Source organism: Haliotis rubra, unplaced genomic scaffold, assembly GCF_003918875.1.
Source record: "Haliotis rubra isolate DU_JTF1 unplaced genomic scaffold, ASM391887v1 Scf38, whole genome shotgun sequence".
In the NCBI taxonomy this organism is placed as follows: Eukaryota; Metazoa; Mollusca; class Gastropoda; order Lepetellida; family Haliotidae; genus Haliotis; species Haliotis rubra.
Window position 1 is genome coordinate 1,009,027 of NW_025767057.1, and position 11,802 is coordinate 1,020,828.

General features: G+C 36.7%; 1 protein-coding gene across 1 annotated transcript in view; it reads left to right on the plus strand.

Annotated features, from left to right (window-relative positions):
- The window catches only part of LOC124286311 (potassium voltage-gated channel subfamily KQT member 1-like), an 81,170-nt gene that overhangs the window by 57,553 nt on the left and 11,815 nt on the right, over positions 1-11,802 (plus strand). Inside the window, exons 5-7 of the mRNA XM_046722670.1 lie at positions 551-661; positions 1,171-1,355; positions 2,577-2,777. Of these exons, the coding sequence (XP_046578626.1) occupies positions 551-661; positions 1,171-1,355; positions 2,577-2,777 (497 nt within the window). The remainder of the gene's footprint in view (positions 1-550; positions 662-1,170; positions 1,356-2,576; positions 2,778-11,802) is intronic.

The window sequence follows — 11,802 nt, forward strand, 5'->3', positions numbered from 1 at the left end:
GTACACCTTGTTAATAAGTACACCTAGTGTTGCAGGTGAAACTGTGTACACCTTGTGTTAATGAGTACACCTTGTGTTACATGTTAAGCTGTGTACACTATGTTAATGAGTACACCTTGTGTTGCAGGTGACGCTGTGTACACCTTGTGTTAATGAGTACACCTTGTGTTGCAGGTGATGCTGTGTACACCTTGTGTTAATGAGTACACCTTGTATTGCAGGTGACGCTGTGTACACCTTGTGTTAATGAGTACACCTTGTGTTGCAGGTGAAGCTGTGTACACCTTGTGTTAATGAGTACACCTTGTGTTGCAGGTGAAGCTGTGTACACCTTGTGTTAATGAGTACACCTTGTGTTGCAGGTGAAGCTGTGTACACCTTGTGTTAATGAGTACACCTTGTGTTGCAGGTGATGTGGTGTACACCTCACGTTAATGAGTACACCTTGTGTTGCAGGTGATGCTGTGTACACCTTGTGTTAATGAGTACACCTTGTATTGCAGGTGATGCTGTGTACACCTTGTGTTAATGAGTACACCTTGTGTTGCAGGTGACGCTGTGTACAGTTGGCTATGGTGACGTGGTGCCAACAACGTGGGGAGGAAAGTTGATAGCTTCCTTTTCTGCCATTCTGGGAATATCATTCTTTGCGTTGCCAGCTGTAAGTCAAACATTATTCACATTATCACATAGATGTTTCCCCGACATCGACAAACATGCATGTCAACAAATTTACAGAGAATTGTGACCTAGCAGTTACACAACCATGGATTGCCGTGAATGCTGACAGACCTTTAACAATATGTGAGTGGGTCATGGTGGATATTGATAGTGCTAAGTACCACCTAAGTACCTCCATATTGAGGAAGCTCCAACGAAAAAAAGTTTTGAAAATGATGCCTCAAAGTAGCAGAAAAAAACATGTTTGACTAAACCAGCTTTGTGTATGTGTGTATTTCAGACCATTATACATTACAAATGTTCTTTATGAAACAGTTTAGAAAACATTAAGGCCTTCCTAAAACAAAGACAATTGTTACGAATTATATATTAACATATGGATACCTGTATGTTTGTTGATATCTAACCCTAAGAAAAGTCTCCTAAAATCTCTTGAAACAGATTCAGGAGGGTGTGTAATGTAATGTGATACTTTGTTCTTTTTGCCAGGGTATTTTGGGTTCAGGGTTTGCCTTGAAAGTGCAGCAACAGCAACGACAGAAACACCTGAACCGTCGCCGTGTACCCGCTGCTCAACTCATACAGTGCCTGTGGCGGTGTTATGCTGCAGATGAAAACTCCATGTCCCTTGCCACATGGAAGCCCCACATGGTGCCATGCCCTAGTCCAACTTTGTGAGTTATTCCCCTTGGTTAAAGGTCAGAAGTATTTTACTGTATATAGTGGTGAAGGAAATTGGAAACCTTCAGTATAAATATACACACAGAAGTGGGCTGTATACATTATATTACTATCCACAAACACAACAGTAAATTATAAGGTCTTTGTAAGATTGTGATGTTTCAGTAACTTTAATGATGTCTTCAATTGCATAGATCGATGCTCATGCTTTTGATCACTGGATTGTCTGGTCCAGACTCGATTATTTACAGACCACTGCCATATAGCTGGAATGTTGCTGAGTGCAGAGTAAAACTAAACTCATTCACTCACTCGCTCACTCTTTTTCTATGATGATATTTGTTGTATCGGTGGATCCGATGTGCATATAGATGTTTCACATGAGATATTTCAAAAAAATAAGTCAACTATTTGTTACTTCTTCATTTATCATATGCACGAGACATTGTCTCTACTTAATTTGGGTTATCATAAATGTTGGATTGATATACCAATGATATTCAGGGTTCGAAATACCCCATATATTAACGTGCCATGGCACGGTAAATATCAAAATGGCACGGATAAAAAATGTTCTTGATGCCATTATGGCACGTCTAATTTTTTAGAGACATAACACACTTTTGGACTCTTAATAACCAAACAAAACACTTATGCAAATGACAACCAGGCAAAAACATTTATTGACTTTATCACCCAGGAAATCACTGGAATTATGACAGTTCATGTAAAGAAGTCTGGTTGTTTCTTCATTTAGAGTGTTGGGAGTACCGATAGTTCTGTTATTGAAGAGGAAATTGTGTATGTTAGCTATATTGAAAAAAGTGAACCTCTCACACAATTCTTAGCTATTAAAGGTGTTAGGAAAACAGAACAAATGAAAGATAAGAAAGCCATCTAAAACAGAAGACATATCAGTGATAACAGAAAACTGGTTACATTTGTTGTTTTCTGACAATAAATTTCAAAAGATCATCATCCTTGCTACTGTCATTTATTCTAAAACATCTGGGCACACTTGATTTCTGAAAGGCACACCTAAAATATTTACCTGGTGCCCTAAGGCACACTTAGAAAAAAAGTATTTCTATCCCTGATATTTTATTTCCCACAAAGAGTGTTATTTCACTAACTTGAATACAACAAGGTCTGTAAATTTTCCTGGGTGGAGCTTCCCTTTAACATGTTTAACTGTCTCTCATTGGTTGCAACAGAGAGAGGCCCTGGAAGAACAATGCTTCATTTGTGAGTAGATTCTCAACACGGCGCAGAGAAAGGTCTGGTACAAACTCAACATCCCGAGAAAACAGCAGCGGGGACAGAGGTGGGATTCAGTCCCCAATGACCCCCCGACAGAACAGCAAGAAGATGCATCACTCCAACACAGAGGAGGATGTACCAGATGCTCTCAACAGGTACGCTATGACTGCACATGAGGAGGAGTTGCAAAGATTAGGATGTGAATTAACATTATTTAGTGGAAATCTTACTGCTTGTTTAATTAAAGGGAATGTCACATTTGTAGGATATTATGGATGTAGCAATTTGGTGGTGATATTGAATATCTTGGAGGATTTTCATTTAGTCGTCACAGGTTTTAATGTTCACGTCTTCGTCACAAGAAATCCAAATGAATAGAATTTAAGATGTGTAGCATCTCATTGGTGATATGTTTAGTTTTTTTCCTTGAGGGGCTGTCTGTGGAAGTTCTGTGTTGAAAACTTTCTAAAATTTCATCACACTTTCTTATAGCAAAGTGCACTTCGCAAAAAAAACAACCTAAAATTTATCAGGCAATATCTTGGCATACACCTACAAATCATTGAAGTAAAAACTAGCTCTTCACTTCATGTTTGAATGTTCTGGCCTTCACTTGTAGCCAACATGGATGTTTCAGGAAACACCACACAAGTTGTCTAAGTTTTTTAGCAAAGAATTTTTAATTTCAATGACAGGTTTCTTGAAATTCTGCTTTAGAATCAAATGTTTTGTCACAGAGTTTGCCAGTGGCTGTTGTATGTAAGGATCTGTTGCATAATTTATTGGTTAAAAGCCTTCAGCAATTACCGCTTGTGTCATCTTCATCTTTTCAGTTAAATGTTTTTTAAATACTTGAGAGTATGCAGAGTTCAATTCATCTTGGTTTCTTAAAGAAAGTTTTAGTTTATATAGGCAGAAGGTTGTGTTTTGTGTCCAAGCCCTGGTTGGTTTAGTGTCAGTTAATGATAATAAATGGTGTTAAGAGAATAAACGTTGTTGTACTGCAGATGATAACTATTTCAGAGGTTGGTTAGTAAATGAGGAGTAATGGTCCAGAGTTTGATGGAAACCTCCCTCATCTAGTGGATAGAGCCTCCACAAGAACAGCAGACAGTAACTGGTTCCAATCCTTGTCATATCGTACTTGACATCAAGAGATGGTACTTCTTGTTACCCTGCCTTGCACAAGACATTGTAACAACAAGTTCCTTTTGCTCTCGGAGCAGATGCTCCATGCCTCACCACAGAGACAGCCATGATGGAATAATGGACATGAAATTATCCACACATAGGACATGCATGTCACAAATGTGTGAAAGGAATGTTATTTTTGACTTGGCTGCTTCTCAAGGGTATGTCAACAGGGTAGGGAATACCTATGCTCAATTCACATGAAAACTTCAGACCACCTTACCTTCCATCAATTTCACAATCATGAATAATTATCATGTTAATTAGTTCATATTTCACGATTCTTACTCATCAGTTTTAGTTACCTGATACGGGGCGGTGGGGTAGCCTAATGGTTAAAGCGTTTGCTCCTCACGCCGAAGACCCGGGTTCGATTCCCCACATGGGTACAATGTGTGAAGCTCATTTCTGGTGTCCCCCAGCCTTGATATTGCTGGAATATTGCTAAAAGCGGCGTAAAACCAAACTCACTCACTCACTCAGTTACCTGATACACACTATTGTCAAGTTTTAGGTATTTTTTGCTTGTATTAACTAGGAGTGTAGGACTACATCTCATGTAATAAGCTTTGGAACAACTTGTCACATGGACCATCTAAGTCTTAATATTTTAGGTGCCTGTACAAATATACTACATGTTTCCAGTTTTGATTATAAAACAAGTAAGTTGCATAGCAACAATTCCTGAGAAATAGACAAAATTTTCACAGAGAATGTGTAACATATTTGCAAATTCATGATATGAATGTTCAGAAATAACCTATCGCAACTAATTCTTAAAGCGAGATATTGAACAAAAACATATTAAATCAGCCAATAACATATAATGAAATAGGTATTCCCTACCCAATATCTAGGCTGTCTTTATAACAAGGTTGTCTCTTTAACAAGGTTGTCTTTATAACAAAGGTGTCTCTTTAACAAGGTTGTCTCTAGAACAAGGGTGTATGTAACAATCAATGTGTTTTCAATTAAGGTAATGTTCCAGTTAATTACTGATAAAATTGAAATTGGAGATGAGATCTTTGATATCATCCATCAAAGTGTCAATTGTACCTAAGTGTTCTGGAAAAGGAATGTTCTTGTGGCGGTGTTGTGCTCTGGCTGATGTGTTTGGTATTGACGTCTTATCGTCGCATGTCACATGATCCTGATATATTGTAAAACAAGTGGATCTTTTTGAAGTCCCTTTTTCTATTAACTGCAAGAATGAATATTATTAGCCCATTCTGAGAAAATAATTTTACATGGTTGTATTTTATCATTAAAGACATCCCCGCAACAGTCATTCTATAAATATTCTCGTATAATAGAGCATTACTGCTATGACTGAAGGTTATGGTTGTGATAAAAATAACATAAGTCTGAACAAATGACTGTGGGGAATGAGAATCCATGCAATTCAGACCTAGTTGTTATTTTGTGTGGTGTCATATTTCGGTCGTTACTTTGTTAACATTCAGCCTAAAGCATTCTAACAAATGGGCCTAAGCTGTCTGATTTCTTCAGCCAAACTTCTATGTGTGGATGACACAGGTGCAATGATAGGAAATAATTGTCTCACTTTGACATGGTGTGGAAGAAGTGGAGACAAGATCATTCCAAAATCTGAACTGTTCTTGCAATTTCTGTTTTGGAGGCCATATGACATGTACATATGACAGGCATAAGTAATTATCGAAGGAAGAAAGCACACAAATATTGATGCGACAACACTGGCAATATTTTCATATTTCATATAATTTTCTTTCATATATCAAATGGCTTATATTGTACAAAATTATTGTTACATTTTATTGGCCTTTAAAAGGAAATGGCTCTCTTCCAGGGGTTCAAAAATCCCATCGCCCTACCCCCGGGACAAGTCAGTTTTGATTTCGGGCAATCAAATACTGGTGTCTTACTTGTCCGTGGGCTACTAGATCATCTCTGCTTACGTTTTCAAACTGCAAATAAACTTGGATTTAATTTCATATCTGCTCAAAATGTAGCTATTAAATTTTGCAATGATAATTAAGTAGAGTTATCCTTCTTTGCCATTTATCACTTCTCTATAATAGTCCAGTGAACATTAACATCAAATACCATGTTGATTTATTCATTCATAATTACATCATCATGATTATGTCATAAAAATCAGGGCAAGTGGAAAAATAGCCAGGACAAGTTACTTTCTTAAAGTCATTTGCCCGGTGGCAAGTGGCTTTTAAAAAGATTTTTGAACCCCTGCTCTTCTGGATATTTTATTTGGCTGTACATTTATCTCAAATCAAAATATACAGGGATTATATTTGGCCCTTATAAACTGACAGTGGACTGTGCTGTTACCCCATCATGTAAAACTAACTAATCATAGTACAAACATTTATTATCCAAAACTGTGTTCCACAGGAGATATTGCTTGTGTCAGATCAAACTATATCTCCTAGGAGATATCATTTTGACAGTAGATTTTGTACAATGCCCTGACAATGCTATGACATCATGAACTTAATGACAGAACAATGCTATGACATCGCTACACTGCAAGTCTAAAGGCAGTACCGTGTTCAGAGATGGACATTTTTCATTTAAAACTAAGGAGTGATTTTTGATGATAAATAGAATCTCACCCTTGTGTCTTCTGATATCAAATATATCAACACTCATTGATAAAAGTAAAAATATCCTCAGGTACCATAAGCCTCGGATATTTGTAACTTTAACAACTCATGGTGATATATTTGATATCAAAAGACACTCGGGTGAGATTCTCTATATATACAACTGAAATGGTAAATCATGTCTAGTTCTGTTTCACTGCAAATTTCACATTGTTCATTCACCTGAAGTGATATGATGTTTTTTGATCGACAGCAAAATAGTTTGATGAAAGCATAACCTTCACAGAGGACAACCACTTTCTACAGAATGTTTATTCATGTCCTCAAAATTCAGCTTATCTACTGTAATTTGGTAATATGCATGGAATTTGTTCATGAAAAATCAAATATTTAGGATGGGGGTTTTAACCCGATTTTCACAAATGAATATAATACAAATATGGACAATGTAATAAATGGTTGTTGTCAGTGTATTCAATATTATGGGCAAGGCTGCATGTCGGTCATGCCAATATGGTAATTGGCGCTAGAATAACGTGTATGAACAGTTATTGTTCAGCAACTTATCATTAAATGTTCAGTCCTGATCCCAAACTGTCTGTTTGTTAAACCTTGGTATAAAATTACCATTTAGAATTAAATTAAAAACAGATTATTTTGAATCATATATTCATGTTTAAGTCCTCGGCATAGCCTTTAGACTTTATCTCCTTGTCAGCTGGTGTCCACAAGTGAAATGTTACAGTATTTGGTAGACAGTAATTGAGCTGGGGAAGGGGAAAACAGCAGCTGAAGGCACGGACAGTGTCCCCCAGGGGGTAGGACGACATACAAACAACCCAATCAAATTGTCTGAACACTAAATCCCCATATCAGTCAGCTCGTACATTAAGCATAAGGTACTGGGGACGCATTCTGACCTGGACCTGATGAGGTCATGATCAGCGCCACCATGGCTGCGGACACATAACTACAAGTTATATACATAAGCCTGTATGTGTAGGGTTGGGACTTGACCCAAGCCCATATCATTCCATAGTTCCTTGAATTTGGCAAGAATTCAGTACAGGTTTTTTAGATGAAAATCAGATAGTGCATTCCTCAAAAGTTTAATACAGCCATAATGAAAAGTTGTGGATTACAAGTGAAATAGTTAATAAATGTTTAGGGTAGGTGTTTCTTATGTTTTGATTGAAAATTGAAATTGAAGTTTATTTGAAAATCAAGTTAAACTTTTATGGATTTTTAAATGTTTCTGTGACTCATATCATGAACTGACACCTATCAAGTTATCATAGACAGTGATGCTGCAGTACCCTCTGCGGAGTTGCTTCCTTCAGTTGTGCCAGGATCTGCTGTTCAGAGTTTTAATTCCAGATTTGCTGAAATTATGATGCTACGATTGTCGTTTCTATACCCATACCTGTTGGTTTTGCCATAATGATTAACATCTAAGCCCTTAGCCCTTACCTTAGTTGGATAACTTGTTCCTAATCCCTTTCGTCACTGAATAAAATATGTTTAAATCAAATCTAAGCCTTACATCACTTCCATGTTACTCTGACATCATACTGACACACAATTATATGAATGAAATACAGGTCACAGTGGCACGAAACTCATGCCCCTCACTAACTCACATGTATAGTCTGTTTGCAGTGAAAACGTGCCAATGCATTTCACTTTAAAGTGAAATTAAGGTTACGAATCCTCATAATTTTACCTTGCCAATTGAACATTTAAATCTCAGAATGTTAAACGACTTAGGATAAAAGTTGTTTAACAAACAATCAAATCGCTATTATTGGGTCGGATGAGCTGCTAACTTAGACTACCGTGAGAAACCAACACTTCTTGTGCTCGGTGTTTCATTTAATGTGCATACCCCGTACAATACAAACCAATAATAGCCATGTGAAACTATGATCATTTGTTAAACAGTTTTTATCTTAAGTTGAATATAATTGTAAGATTTTAATGTTCAATCGGCAAGGTAAAGTTATGAGGATTTGCTATCTTAATTTCACTTTATTTGGTTTACTTTTTTGTTTAAAGTGAAATTCATCAGTACGTTTTCACTGCAAACATACTATAAACATTGATATTCATGCTGTGTCATCTTCTGTTTGTCAAGTCATCAACATCCTCACATAATCTTTGATCAACAGCAGCAGCTCTTCAAGTGAACAGCACTTCCACTACACTAATGCATCAAAAGTGATGTTTCTTGGGCACATTTACTCAAAATTATTAGGGAATTATTTTGCTCTTTATTTTTGTATTTGACTTCTAAGTGGTGAAGAAGGAGCATATGTTTTTTTTACTACCAGGAATAGAGTAAAACATGGGCAACCAATTTGTACTTTAACCTTAATATCTTATGTCTTAATAGTCTCAATTTCAGGCATGACTCATGAATTGTTTTAAATATGTTCGATAATTATTATTTATGATTGTTTTCAAATAATTTACTGGGATGTATTTCGTATTGCTGTTTTGTTTGTTTGTTTGTTTGTTTGTTTGTTTGTTTGTTTGTTTGTTTGTTTGTTTGTTTGTTTGTTTTGTTTTGTTTGTTTGTTTTTGTAGTCTTTTAAGGTTCTGTGTTTGTTTTCCTAAATACGAAGTGTTATTGTTTAATGTTTGTTTTGTAACAGTTTCAAGCTAACACTTCAGCCATAGTGGGGGGGAAACCTATGGCTATGAGTCACATTATAAGGGCATGGTATGTGCAAGAAGTTGATTTCCAATGTTGAAACAAAATTTGGTTGAGAAATCATTTCTTAGTTTTATTCATTTTTTTTAATTAGTAACGTCAATGGGCAATTTAAGGTGTGGGTTGGTCATGATAATGATCATTCTGATACAACAATTCCATGTACCCTCATGATAATGGTCATTCTGATACAACAATTCCATGTACCCTCATGTAATGATCATTTGATTGAAAATGCGCTCTGATTTCACGGGCGCTTCACTCGCGACGTGATACAACCCTGCCGCGACTACTTCAGCTTGGCCACTAACATGACTAACATCAACACAACAGACGTGATGGAAATACTGATGAAACATTTATTAAAACTCGAAAAATACAATTATACGATTTCTCCACCACAATTATTAGGGGACCTCACTATCATAATTATTACCTTCTATTATAAAACTATTCAAACTCAATTACAATACACAGCCCCACACATAAACAAACAATATCTAACATATAAATCAGAAAAACCTTTGTAACAATACATCCCTATCTATCCCTATTTGTGCGGCAAAACGCTTTGTAAACATTAACCTACCGATAAATGGTATATTTGTTTCCCTTTAGAATGGGAAATTCACAAGATAATGGTCAGGCGAAACACCAAATTTGCCACTCATACTCCATCATGTCCCGCTGCATCGCTCAAAATGTCAAAACGTAACCATGAGAATTTAGTTCTCTTCAACCTTCCCCGAAGGCTGTTACTGCAGCTATGTTCGTACACTTTGAAAAGCTTGGCCACAATCCAGTCCCAAATGACGAGAACAATGATCCAAGGAATCCCAAGTTAGTCGAAGGTACACAAAGCAGCAGTACTGTCACTCTTCCTCGCATGCCGGGTGGCGGCATCGCGACGTTGAAATCATGATCGACGTCACGCCCGGTCATAAAATTAACAGTCTTTGATGACTTACGGGTCATAGGTCGATCAGAAAAGGATCTATTCTTCGATTCTGCAGGGTTCAGGTTCGACAGTCAGTCAAGTATTTTCCACTGTCACTTCGAATTTCAACCTTTCATGAAATGTAAACACTGGCTCGTCCCGCCATTTCAAACTGTTATTCGCGTAACTATATAACAAGTTTTATGGATAACAACTTTTTATTTTCGTGGAGTGCGACGCTTCGATACAGATTCTTGTACCGTTGTCAAGCAAGAGTGATACATGAAGTGTAGGAGCTGCATATATATACTGTATATAACAAATGAAACAACATAATAGACAAAGGAAACAACATAATTGCCATGATTGGCTAAGCAGTAAGCTGATGAAGCCAGTAAGTACATAAAGGATAGTGAATGGAAGCCAGAGATGTAGTTACAATGAGATGTTTATACAATGGATGGGTTTATACAATAGACTGGGCTTGGTGGAGGAGTGGATCATAAGCAGATGGAATGAAGCATCCTTGGTCACGGTTGATGGTAGGCTTGTATTTGATGAATGGCTTCTGTGAGCTTATGCTTAGTGAAGTCCGCTTTGGTTGTTGGCTTAGAATGGTGATGTCGGACCACTCTATTTGATGATTGGGGTTGGCTTTGATGTGGTCAGAGATAGCTGATTTGGTGTCGGAATTAGCAACAGAGGTGCCATGTTCTTTGACTCGGGTGTTGATGGGTCGGGATGTTGTGCACAATGCTACATTTTAAATAAGTTATAGAATGGAGATAAGCGTATTGTGTTTAGAATTAGATGAATGTTAGATCGAATTGATAGTCTCTAATTAATCATTTGAAACCCTCACGCTACACGCTGCGGCTTCAAATGAAATTTAGAGACTATCAATTCGGCCTAACATTCATCTAATTTCCAAACACAGTACGCTTATCTCCTAAATCATAGTTTCGAATCGCTATTATTGGTTTGTGTTACAAGGGGGTAAGCGCAGTAGTTGGAACAGTGAAACAAATGCAGGTGTGGTGCGTGATGAGCGTTAACTTAGACTACCGTAGAAACCAACACTTCTTGTGCTCGGTGTTTCATTTAATGTGCATACCCCGTGCAATACAAACCAATAATAGCCATGTGAAACTATGATCATTTGTTAAACAGTTTTTATCTTAAGTTGAATATAATTGTGAGATTTTAATGTTCAATCGGCAAGGTAAAGTTATGAGGATTTGCAATCTTAATTTCACTTTATTTGGTTTACTTTTTTGTTTAAAGTGAAATTCATCAGTACGTTTTCACTGCAAACATACTATAAACATTGATATTCATGCTGTGTCATCTTCTGTTTGTCAAGTCATCAACATCCTCACATAATCTTTGATCAACAGCAGCAGCTCTTCAAGTGAACAGCACTTCCACTACACTAATAAGGCTGCATCAAAAGTGATGTTTCTTGGGCACATTTACTCAAAATTTTTAGGGAATTATTTTGCTCTTTATTTTTATATTTGACTTCTAAGTGGTGAAGAAGGAGTATATGTTTTGTTTACTACCAGGAATAGAGTAAAACATGGGCAACCAATTTGTACTTTAACCTTAATATCTTATGTCTTAATAGTCTCAATTTCAGGCATGACTCATGAATTGTTTTAAATATGTTCGATAATTATTATTTATGATTGTTTTCAAATAATTTACTGGGATGTATTTCGTATTGCTGTTTTGTT